This window comes from Lottia gigantea (assembly GCF_000327385.1).
Source record: "Lottia gigantea unplaced genomic scaffold LOTGIsca_77, whole genome shotgun sequence".
NCBI classification, from domain to species: domain Eukaryota; kingdom Metazoa; phylum Mollusca; class Gastropoda; family Lottiidae; genus Lottia; species Lottia gigantea.
The window spans coordinates 323,913-337,341 of NW_008710566.1; the positions used below are offsets into that span (position 1 = coordinate 323,913).

A 13,429-nucleotide genomic window follows, 5' to 3' on the forward strand; every position below is an offset into this window, starting at 1 on the left:
GGCAGTTATCAGACCATGCTTACTCTTTTTGAAACACCTGATGGTACTTCTCTTTGGAGGAGTCCACTACTATACAACTTTTACTCCCAATTTTACCATGTTTAGGACCAGATTTTTTTATTAGTGAAATTGTCTTGCTTGTACAGATCTTTATTGTCTAAATTGGCACTGTTTTTGTTTTTATAGGAGAGACGTAGTTTAATAGAAGGTAACGGAATACAGTTGCCATTACAACCAGTTGAAAATATTACAATCAGTGCAGAACTAGATCCTGTCAATATCAGCGAGGAGATGTCCAAAACTGCCATGTGGAGAACCATTGTAGCAAATGATTCTTCCTCAAATTTAGTGAATGATGAATCGAGACACTCAAGCTCCAAGAAGTGAGTGCATATTTTATTTTTCTTGCTCCGGTATAAAATTTAAAAAAAAATCATGTCTCCCTCTGAACACAATCAATTTTAATCTATTTTTTTAAAGGGATTGTAAAGAAATTTTCTTAAATTTTTATGTGTATTGGGGACACTGATTGCGTCAATTTACACCATTCCAATTTTCAAACAGACGTCTGTGGTTCCTATAAATATGTGCCTTCATTTTTTGTCATGTAATCCCACGTAAGCATCGGATGTAAAACTCCATTCCATTCATTGGTTTTTTCTTATTTTTAATGCAGCAGAAAAAAGAAGCACAGCAGCAAGAAATCCTCAAGAGATAAAAGTGACAAAACAAGTTGTGATAATCTACCCACAATTCCTGGCAGTCCGGGTAGCAATGAAGAACATCGTGAGTCACCCAAAAAGAAAGCACCAGTGAAGTTTTATATTGACGATGATATTCACGAAGAGAAAGAATCACTGATTCGACCTCCAGAGATTATTGTCGACCCTCCCAGTGAGGTCAATCTGAGCTCTCCAGAACACGAAGAAAGCAAAGCGTAGTGGCCATGGTCACATGATGTCACGTGACATCGTTATGTCACATGTTTGCAAAAAGTCTTAATCTGTACATAATAATTGTATATAATTGTAAGCATATTATTTTGTGATAACATTCTGTCCGAAAAAACATCACAATATTCGCGATGCCTCAAGCCAAATCTTTTGTGAATATTGGAAAAGGGAATCGATTAGATGCTAGTTTCTAATTGATTTCTAATGAAAGGTTTTATCCAATTGTGGAGAGTTAAGATTTTTATGAAGATATCCATTAATCCATTTTTATTGATCTCCTAGAAAAAATTCTCAAAATCAGGTAAGAGAAATCCGCAAAAAATGCTTTTGCCTATGCGCATTGAATTTGCTATTGATAACAGAAATCCATGATTTATTTCAAAAATGGAAAATTCTGAGAATTTTGAGTAATCAGGTAAAATTCCAAAGACTAATCCTTTGAGAGAATTTTCTACTATCAGGTACAAATGGAAAAATCTTAACTAGTGAAATCCTTATTAAACAGTGATAACTTAATCGTGATATCTGAATATTTTAAAATAACTGTGCCAGAAATATTGATATCGTGATCAAGGTGAGATAAAATGGGAAAAGACTCAAAACCCCTAAATTTAGTAATGGACTCATCCGCACATGCATATTGTTAGTTGGTTAAGAGTGATGAGATTAGTTCATTAATAAAAAAAAGGGGTGATTTGAGTTGTCAGTCTCTTTATCCTTGATTGGCATGTTATATTGAATATATGCGTTGTACATAATAATATATGGATGTGTTATTTTAACCCCTTCTACGACCCCATTCACATTGTCAATTGTTTTTAAATTGTGGGGTGCTGGAGCCTCTATATTTTAGTATTGTCTGAAGATGAAACTTCGGATGGAATAGTAGATGCTTTTGTGAATGAAAAAAACATGCCAAAATTTCATTGACATGTTAATGAGTGTATTGTTTAACAATGGTATTTTGCCTGAAATAGCAGACTGTTTTTTTATGATGAAAAAACCTAACAAAATCTCATCAACTTACTTATGAATTTATTGTCTAATGATGAAATTTTGGCTGATTTTTCCCCTTTGTTACTTAAAAAAACATATCTGTATCATACATTACATGAAAATAGATGATATATTTTAGAATATTGTTGATATATGAATCGTTGTAAAATAGCTTCAATGTTTTTAGTGTGATTTTTACTCTCTAAAGTATGAATTCTGGGATTTAATCATCAGGGGCTCCACTTCATGAAAATATTTACAAGGCTAAATTCCAAATGGACATGTATAAACAACTGTCCCTTCATGAATTATTCGAAGTTATTATTTTCATTTTAAAAATCCCCTTGACCTGCGACCTCTGCCCCTTGACCCATGACTTCAAAGGATGTCATAATAACATTGTAAATATTAATAATAATAATATGTTTATTTGGGTTGATAATATTGTATTTTTGTGACAAGATTTTGTGTTTTATTGTGTAAATTGATGTATTTTTACATGAAAAGTTAGTTTATTTGTGTTTCTGAGAAACAAATCATGTTAAAAGGCTTAAATTAATACTTTTAGTCTAGCAAAAATATTGATGCAGGTCTCGTAACATTTCAAAACACAAACATTAAAGGTTTTCTAAATTTACACTATTCCAATATTCAATCAGTCATATATGGATCCTGCAATTCCTTTGAAACTAAGTGAATTATGACATCACTTATCCTGAAGGGACTTATGTTATAAAAGCATATTTTGCAATTAGTGATTTCTTAAAGGGATTGTGAAGAGGTTTTTCTAAATTTTGTATGTGTATTGGCAACATTGACATCATCAATTTGCACCATTCCAATTCCACTTTAACTAAGTGTTTAAAGACGTCACTAATCGAGAAAGGCCTTATTTTATAAAAGCATATTTTGCAATTAGTGATTTCATAAAACGCTTAGTTTTAGTAAAATTGCAGGAACCATAGACATCTAATTGAAAATTGGAATAGTGCAAATGGATGCTATCAGTGTCCCTCATACACATAAAAAATTTAGAAATCTTCTTTACAATCCCATTAAGACGGCCATTAAAACTTGTGCAAATTACAGATTTTAAAGTGGACTTCTCGTGTACAGATGTACATTAATATTTTTGTGTGTTTATACATTTAACATAATTTAATTTTAACATAATATTATTAATATTAGTAACCAAGGCATATTATTTACTAAGCACTAGTTGTTTATAAGGCATATTTTCATCTACCAATTCTTTTAAAGGCATATTTTTTAAGGACTGATTTTTTTTAAGGCGTATTCATCCAGCAGTTGTTTTGAAGGTGTATTTATTAAGAACTAATTGTTTTGAATTTTTGTTTTGAGAATTAACTTATTAAGGCATATTTGTCAAGTGTTTTGTTTTTATTGAACTCTAATTTGGTAATTAAGGCGTATTTGGTGTGAAGTTTTCAGTGAATACTTATTTTGATTAAGGTATATCCCATGAACACTAATTTGGTTATGAAGATTTGGTGTAACTAATGAACTCAATTAGGTCATTGTCAGGGTGAATATTTTTCCAAGTAAATTTTTTAGCTTGTGGATTAAACCATTATATGTAGTTCTCACATGAAACTAAATACCCCTTTGAGTTGTTAATGAACTCTTTCAAAAAGATATCTTTATATGGAATGAATGCATGTGAGGTAGAGCTCAATAAAAAAAAAGGGGTGTTAAGACTTGCATACTGAAAAATTGAGAAAATTGATATCAGGGCAAGTTCATTTTAAATGAAGGGTTTGAATTTTATTATGCAGGGCATAATTCTATTTTTTATCACGATTTGATGCATCGTGGGCTATTTATAATATGTTCAAGATATAAGTAAAGCTTAAGGGAGTGTACATAGTTTTTTTAAAGGGATATAGTCCTCAGAATTTACTTTGCTAGCTGATACAAATTTATACAGTTACCTGTAACACTTTTCAGAAAGGAAATTGACTTCGAGTTTATGTGCTTTGCTTGATTACTTGATCATACAGGTATAAAGAATTTAAAAAAGTTTATTTAATCAAACCTGAAGTCAAAATTAAATTTTGAAAAGTGACACGTTTGTTGAAGAAGTTAAATCAGCTAGTTAAGCAAATAATTAGAGCACAATATCCCTTTAATTCAGTGGTAAGTAGTTTGCTGAAGTTCAGACTATATTTTACAGTGCTTAATGATGTCTTGCCAATTTTAACCCTTGTTAATATATGCCCCCTTTTGTCCCCAGTTGTAATCAGTACCCAATATAAAGTAATTGTTATTATCATATATAGCCCCAGACAGGTTAACTATACATCCTGATGGTGCGGGCACACAAACGATCTTTGACGATGATTTTTATTGGCAACTCGAATCTTGAGCAAAATCTTAGGTGTGCCAGCTCTTTCACACCAAAATTATCAGGTTGCCAACAGGATTTATAATATCAACTAGTTTGATAATTGTCTCCGATTGTTTTGCCTTCTGCAAGACAGACCATCATCATCCGATCAGATTCGTTTTCCTTTCAATTGCACGTGATTATCGACATAGGGAAAACGACCGATTGGGGATTTTTTGTCTCCTCGGGTGCTCGTAAACCGGTTAGCGAAACAAGAAGATTCTTGTTGGTGACAAAAAACACCGACCAAGACCATTTGTGTGCTGGCACCATCAGGTATTTGAATTCTGAAGAGTGGTGTAAATATATAGTCCTATCTGTACAGCCACCAGTGGGAGTACAGAATACTAAATGCAACGTCCCCATTGCTCCCATGGGGGATACTGATCCACAATAGTTGTTAACTGCATGGACTCAAAATTCTATAAATGGGTAGTGACGTAGTCATATTCGTTTCAATGTTTCCTCTCACAACCCATGTAAAGACCCATACGCGTAAAAACCAAAAACCCCAAAAAGGTTCAAATGCACCCGGGTTATTAATATCAATCGGACTTTACTTTTGATGAGAAAAAATCAGATGGTCACATTTTCTCTGTTGAAACAGTTGATAAAAATATGAGAAGAGTTTGTCCAAAACATGTGATAAATAATTTACATTATTCTCAGGAATTCCACTTTCAAGGTCAAGATATTCTGAGAAAACCTAGGCCGACTGTAAAGTCAGGAAACTCCTTGAAATATCAGGAATTTCTTTGTGGAATGGCTGGAATTTTTGTCGTTTATGGTCATTAAAATTCTAGGTGTAGGAAATTTTGAAGAGTTTTGTCTTTTCTGTTGAAGTTATATTAAAATCAGGTTGATCTTGAACAAATACAGTTTATTCCTACCATGTTTTTAATTTCTTAGTTTTAACAAAAATACACAATTCAGGGATGTATGAAGAACATATTTTCAAACTTTACTTTTAATTTTATTCCACTTTTAGTTTTATTTGTAGTTTTAGTTGCTAAATATCAATTGGTAAATTCATGAAAACTTGATTTTAATTTTATAATTCCACTCAATTTGATTGGTCAATCACTAAGATTTAATTTAAATTTAGTTTTATTAACCAATCAGATTACTGTATTTCTAATTAAGACATTGAGAGTTAATTTTTAATCAAGTTTTGCAACCAATCAGATCACAATATTTTTTAATTTGAATTTTTGCTAAGTTATTATAGAATTGGCAACCGAATGTTAATATAAAAAAAAATTATAATAGAAATACTGTGAAATTTGCCCTAGAATATGAAGAAACAGTGAGAATGAACACCAATATGATGTATTTTTGTTATGATCAGTATTGCGATGACTAATGTATTAATTTTATTTTGTCTGCTTTGTTTATATCTGTCATCTCAACTTATTTAAAAGGAATAAAAGTCAATTTTTGAAATGATCTTCCATCCGTCTGCAATGATTGTAGGTGAGGGAGTCAAGTGTTTTTTAGGCAAATTTCATGTAGAAGTAGTGCTATGGGGTTTCTACAGGGGAGTCCCCACTTACAAAATTTTTATCATTTTACAAAGTAAAAGAATAGCCTGTGGCCCCCCTGGACAATTTTGTGGCCCTTGCTTGGCCCCCTCAACTAATGTTTTCTTGAAACGCCACTGGTAACATGTTAGTCTAGGCCTACTTCAGATTTGCTTTAAAAGCCGGACTCTTTAAGGTCCAAGATTTAATTTTCACTTTTTAGCTTTGGCTTATTAAAGTTTTTTTTTAATGCGCTATAACATTAGATAGGTCTATAGCCTACTTGTGTCATGGGAGCTTGTCTTCCTTTTCACTCTACTCAAAACAGACCACAAGACACCCTCCAAAGTTTCGAGCACTTAAGATTGTATTTCACTGCTGTTGTGCTTATTTTGAAATGAATGTGGGTATATCAGATGCACATTGGAATCAGGTATTCAAGAATTAGAAGAGAAGATTGAGTATTTCACACAGTCACAAGAAGAAGATAGTCATATTTATCAAAACGACGACCCACATTTCCGACTCCCCTGAGAAATAAGGTGCAATTTTTTCAAGTTTAAGATTGTACGTCTCATTACACCCTAACAGAGACTCGTCTCATTACACTAAAATCACTTAGTTTCGTTTTGTGTTTATGTTCTGATTCTATAATTTAATGTACCAGGGGCAAGTAACTCTTTCAGATAGAAAATTGTGAACAAACTCTCCGGTGAGTAGATTTATTTCATTTCTGCGTCTGGATGCAGAGTTAGTAGCCTCTAGAACTTCGTGATTGATTCGTAACATTTATTTTATTGGGAAACTTTCAGGAAAAATGTTGCCAGCAAACAAACACTTCAATTTGAGCTTTAGAATGTCACCGTACGTTACCATTATGCAACATCAAAAATAAGACCAGGCCACAATTGATCAAATAATTTACTGAGTGAATTCCGTTTTGTCTTTTGCAAGAGGTCCATAATGTGTCACAGAAAGTTTAATAATGTCAAGGTTTTGACAAATTGAAATTATTGAAAAAATGGGTTAAAACTCATATCCTGCACCTAAATGTAGTTTTGAGAGTGTTATTCAAAATAACTCAAAAGAACTTTACAAAATTTGATGTGAAGACAGTCATTTTTCACTTTTCTTTATTCAGCCCAAAGTTACCATGAAAGATGAACCATTTTCAACATTATAAACTCTACCAGCAATTATTTCGTATAGCTGTCATAAGCAGAGGCCATGGACCCAATGTCTATGCTTTACAGCAACTTTCCACCATTCTGAATTACAGAATTGTACCAAATTCAACAAAAAATTTGAAACAATTTTCTACCAGTAAAAGAACTGCTTTTGCTGAAGTCAAGTTACAATCTGATTTGAATTTGGCCTATTCTGTGCTTGATGTGGACCCAGATTCTGATTTAGAAGAAGTTCGATCTGCCTATCTAGAACTAGCTAAACAATACCATCCAGATAGTGGCACAGCTTCTGCAGATGCCAGGAAATTTTCACAGCTTCAAGATGCCTACCAGTCTATTTTGGTAAGCTTATACCTATATCTATAATTTTTTTTAAGTGGGAGCATATTATGCTGATTAGTTTAAATTATTTATATAGTATAGTAGTCTGAAAACTGGGTTGATTTGAGCCTTGAATATATGTCAATAGTAATAGAAATGAACGAAAAACGAATGATTCCTTCAAAAATACCTCAAACTAGAAATTTCACTTTCTATTTCTATGTCTGTGCTATCTATGGCGGTGTCTCAAGAAAGGATGAGTCATAGTTTTAACTTTTTAACGGGGATAATTTTGGACACACATGGATTCGATGGTGAGCTGTGAACACTATTACTGATAAGCTTAGCTAAATAATTCCCCTTTCTGAGACTGAAGCACAATTGGTCTAACAGATGGCGAACCTGTCCCTTTAATGAAAAAACAATAATGATATAAACTTAAGAAAGTTCTTGTACAGTTGAACCTGTGTTTTATTTCAGTCAAGTAGGAAGGGTGAAATGGTGGTCGAGGAAGATGGAGATGATCAATATTATTTTGATATAAAACATACAGCACCACAACATCGACAATATCTTTCTCATGAGGTAAGCTTACTAACCAGAAACAGTGTTTTATATAGTCACCATCGTGTCCAAACCACACCCCCAATCGTCATACTTTCTCGGGGCCGTGGTAACACAAGTGAAAAATATTACATATTCATAGCTAAATATTGTCCAATCAAAGTTGGCCCTACTGTATCGGTAGCAAATTTCAGCCAATCAAAACAAATCACTAGTTATCAAGCTTTGTTTGCAAATGTTAGGAAAACAAAAGCAGCGTGCCATTACATATTTTGATGAATATGGACAGTACAGAATTGGGTAAGATTTTCGTTAAAGAATTGAAGCTGAGAGAAAATTAAACCTTACTTTGAAATATTTACTTGGAAAGAATGTGTTCTTATCTCTTCAAACAGGCGGCGGCAAAGCGATCTTGTGTTTTATTTACATGACCTCATTTCTGTTCTACCGATCTGATTGGTCAGATTTAAATGCCAGCAATCGAAGTGTAGTTGGCTTAGTTTAATACAGGATAATAATACCATGTCAAAACCCGTATTTGTGATACTCACATGCAATGAAGATGAACCCTGTTGACGGAATTTGGCGAAACTTGGTGTGAGTGTTCGTAATCACCCAAGGATAAACCCTATTGAAAATCAGAAGAATGGAAAAATATTGCCCTTGTTCTTGAAAACGTGTTCAATTTTTAGCTTGTAAACACTCTGAAAGGCACAATTCTTGACGGATTTTAACGAAACTTGGCTTGAGTGTTTTTTTTCACCTAAGGATAAAGCCTATTGAAAATCAGAAAGATCGAAAAATATTTAGTATGAGTTATTGCCCTTGTTCTTGAAAACTCTTGCCGGATTTTGACAAAACTTGGTTTTATTATTCAGTACCACGCTGAAGATTGAATATTTGTCTTCTAGAGTTTTCACGAGCTATAGATTGAACACGTTTTCAAGAACAAGGGCAATAACTCATACTAATTATTTTTCGATTTTACTGATTTTAAATAGGGTTCATCCTTGGGCATAATAAACACTCACACCAAGTTTCATCAAAATCTGTCATGAATTGCACCTTCTAGAGTGTTTACGAGCGTTTCAAGAACAAGGGCAATAACTCATATTAAATATTTTCTGATTTTTCTGATTTCAACAAAGCTGCTGAGAATTTTTGGATGACATCAGAGTTCCCATAAATGTACCGACCAAGGCACCAGAATGTGATAATTCCCTGTCATTTTTCAGGGTATAGGATTTGGTACACCCAGTCAAAGAAGTAAACAGTACAACTCTTACAGAGTCTGGAGGGCTGCTTCTAATATCCAGGAACATCGAATAGAAAAACTGGCCCACCAGACGGAATCAGCACTGGTTGTTAAAGATAAAAAAGAGGCTAAAAAGGTTAAGATAAGGTAACTAAATCATTTCATTGAAACCTTTAAACATTTTCTTCATTGCACACTGCAAGGGATTTCCCAAATTTAGCCAAAAATCTCCAGTCAGTCTAGTGATGAAACAGTTAATCAGTTAACTGATTTCGGGTAGTATTTCACAGGTAACTGGGTCTGATTTGAGATAATCGGTTAACCGTCAATTTTTTAAGAAGTAAAAAAAGAGCAAGTTTTGTTATTATTTTTATTATTTCTGGGTACTCATTTACACTTACTCTAGTTTAGTCAACGGTGAGATACCGCCGTAATTAACAGGGATTTTCCGGGTAACAAATGGTTAATGCTGACGATTACCCGGTTCGTAAAATTCACTAACTGTTTCAACACTAAGTCAGTCATTTTCCGCCATGTTGATAATCACGTGTGGATCAAGTAATTAAAAGGATAGTTAATCTGATTGGATGTTGACGCTCTAACTTGCAGACAATAACATAATCGGAGACAGATATCGCCTATCAAGACTGTTTTTGTCTCCGCACCCGAAGAAAATCATGTCTGAAACAGTACCTGGTATATTTGCTTCAATTTACTGTATCAATAATCTAACCCTCTAACAGTACAGCACACTGTATTCCAACTAAAAATTGTTTCTTTTAATTTCAGTAATGCTATAGAGAGAGTAGTAGAAGATTTGATACAAGAGTCAATGAATAAAGGTGATTTTGAGAATTTAACTGGTTCTGGGAAGCCATTAGAATATGTTGATAGAAATCCTCTAGTAGATAGTACTACACATAATCTCAATAAAATACTGATTAATAATGGTTTTACTCCTGAATGGATCACATTACAGTCAGATATCAGGTAAGATAGGAATGGAATTTTACATCTGATTTTTTCAGTATTCATATCAGCAAGCGGGGAGAGAATGTCTTCAGAGACAGTAGCATTAGCTTAAAGATGGGTTGCCTTATTTTAATTTATGAAAATGAAAATGCTAATACTTATATGAATAGAAAGTAGAGGTGTTCTAATGACTTGGAAAAAGAAGAGAAAGAAAGGTCAAAAAGTCTTTTTGTTTATCCAAACTGTACATACATGGACATTTATGATTGGTTAAAACTCTTAATTATATGCAATAAGAACATAATGATTTGATTAAGAATACATGGTAATTCATTAAAAACACCAATTAATCAAATAGTTTGCTTAATTTGACACTAAAAAATAAGGAAACCCATCTTAAATTTTTTTAGATTTGCAAAAAATCGGTGGACCATTTACACGCAAAGCTCATGTTCATGGGGAGAACTCAAATAATTGTCTCATCTCATGGCATTGATGTCAAGGGTTTCCTAGTAGCTAGTTTTGGCTAAGGGGTTTGATTTGCTATTTGTATTGAATTTCTATTTGTACTTTGACCTATAAAGATTTATTTAAAGGGACATTCTGCTTTTGTGTAGGTCGGAAAATTTGTTTGCTCAAATTTGTGAGAACTATAAACTAAAATCTATAGAAAGCATCCCATAACGTATCTGAAAGTTTTAACTAAAATAATCCAGTTGTTAATATTTTAATACCAAAATGCCAAAAAGATTACGTAACCTTTTAAAGTTTGTTATGCTTTTTGCAAGAGAAAACTAGTGCACGGATTTGAGTAAAATAAACGCCTAATTGTAGAGAAATATGTCTCCTACGATTTTTAACTATTTCAACTAAATATAACGAGGTATTATAAAGCCAAACACTGAAACTAGGTCAAACTGCTTAATTAACAATTAGTACTCTCAGTTTTTTTCAATTAACCCTTTTAAAACAAATTCAGTTTGAACAAGTAGATACATAGATATAAATAGAAATATTTTCAGGTATAATTTACGCCGTTTTTGATAAAGAAAATGTTTTACAAAAAATCAGAATGCCCCTTTAAGTATATATCATTTTCCTTGTGATTTAGAAGCCCTGTTATTGATAACTGTTTTATGATTAATTTTTTGTCAATTTCAGAAGAGAAATGAGAGAGGCTAGAGAGAAATTAGCAGTGTTACGATATAAAATAATAAACAATCATGATATTAACACTAAACTGTGGGAAATTCAAATAGAACGTCATTCTGTCACCATAGAATTTATAAATGATATGATAGATAAATACAATATGATAGTGCCCTTTATAGACAAACAGTTTGCACATTACAATCACCAGCGAGATGTGCAGAAAATTTGTGAGAACTGTAAGCAATACCTGCCTACAGAGCCAGAAGATATAGAGCGACTATATAGAGCTTATTTCCAATCACATGTAACCCATAGTGTTTATAGATATGATGATGTGACTATTAATTGGAAAGATGTTTGGAAGGATATTAAAGCTGTATTTAGGAGGTCTTCTGTTGCTTGAAATTTAGGCGTGGACACTTTGACCATATGGTAATGTGTAGTTAAGTATTAAAGAAACTTCAGATACCTAGTTAATGGACATATATTCAGCAATTGTCTCAAACAATCCTGCTTAGATTTGAAAGGCATTGTAGCTGTGTCCTGTGGTAAAAGATAAGGTGATTTTTGTCATCTGTAATCTTATATATTTTTGAAAGACCTGGGAAAGGACATCAAAGTCTTATTCATGGGATATCATGTGGTAAAAGGCATGGGATAGAACCTGAAATTGTTAACTGGATAGCACAATAATAACCATGAAATGATGGAACTTTCCAATTGAAACTTATAAATTTGCTCTGTTATATCTGTGAATGTACTGTGATATTAATATTGTATATTGTACTGTTGATTCAATATCTGTGATAGAAATAAACTAGTGTAAATGTAGAGTTTTTATTTTGCTGATTTCTTGAGCTGACTCTGGACTCGTTTACCATATATCAGACTCATACTTCATGAGTCCATTGATTCCGTTCTTGAATGAGTTGGTGGTCTGCTCAATAAGTCAGCACAGCAAACAAGTCCGGTCAAAATGGTAAACAAGGGGGTAAATGGTGAATCATACATAAGACAAAATGCGACTCGACTCGTTTATCATTATTGGCAGATAAGTGACTCATACTTATTTGGCAAACATGTTGAGTTGGTAAACTCATAGGCAGCTAAATGACTCATTTATGGAACAGCTAAATGACTCTCTATATAGCAGCTAAATGTCTCATTTATATAGCTCATTTTTGCAGCTGCTAAATGACTCATTTATGGAACAGCTAAATGACTCACTTATATAGCAGCTAAATGACTCACTTATATAGCAGCTAAATGACTCATTTTTGCAGCTGCTAAATGACTCACTTATATAGCAGCTAAATGTCTCATTTATATAGCTCATTTTTGCAGCTGCTAAATGACTAATTTTTGGAGCTGCTAAATGACTCATTTTTGCAGCTGCTAAATGACTCATTTTTGCAGCTGCTAAATGACTCATTAATGGAACAGCTAAATGACTCATTTATGGAACAGCTAAATGACTCACTTATATAGCAGCTAAATGTCTCATTTATATAGCGCATTTTTGCAACTGCTAAATAACTCATTTTTGCAGCTGCTAAATGACTCATTTTTGCAGCTGCTAAATGACTCATTTATGGAACAGCTAAATGACTCACTTATATAGCAGCTAAATGTCTCATTTATATAGCTCATTTTTGCAGCTGCTAAATGACTCATTTTTGTAGCTGCTAAATGACTCACTTATATAGCAGCTAAATGTCTCATTTATATAGCTCTTTTTTGCAGCTGCTAAATGACTCATTTTTGCAGCTGCTAAATGACTCATTTTTGCAACTGCTAAATGACTCATTAATTGAACAGCTAAATGACTCATTAATTGAACAGCTAAATGACTCACTTATATAGCAGCTAAATGACTCACTTATATAGCAGCTAAATGTCTCGTTTATATAGCTCATTTTTGCAGCTGCTAAATGACTCATTAATGGAACAGCTAAATGACTCATTTATGGAACAGCTAAATGACTCACTTAAATAGCAGCTAAATGTCTCATTTATATAGCTCATTTTTGCAGCTGCTAAATGACTCATTTTTGCAGCTGCTAAATGACTCACTTATATAGCAGCTAAAAGGACTCACTTAT

General features: G+C 33.0%; 2 protein-coding genes across 2 annotated transcripts; both read left to right on the forward strand.

Annotated features, from left to right (window-relative positions):
* Nucleotides 1-186: 186 nt before the first annotated feature.
* LOTGIDRAFT_168601 (hypothetical protein) lies at nucleotides 187-941 on the forward strand (the record flags this gene model as incomplete). The annotated part of the gene is made up of 2 exons (XM_009066486.1): nucleotides 187-383; nucleotides 677-941. Coding segments are annotated over 2 exons (462 nt in total), but the record flags the coding sequence as incomplete, so codon positions are not given.
* A 6,311-nt stretch (nucleotides 942-7,252) lies between these two features.
* Nucleotides 7,253-11,553, forward strand: LOTGIDRAFT_94551 (hypothetical protein; the record flags this gene model as incomplete). The annotated part of the gene is made up of 5 exons (XM_009066487.1): nucleotides 7,253-7,405; nucleotides 7,865-7,969; nucleotides 9,184-9,350; nucleotides 9,993-10,193; nucleotides 11,358-11,553. Coding segments are annotated over 5 exons (822 nt in total), but the record flags the coding sequence as incomplete, so codon positions are not given.
* Between the last annotated feature and the right edge of the window lie 1,876 nt (nucleotides 11,554-13,429).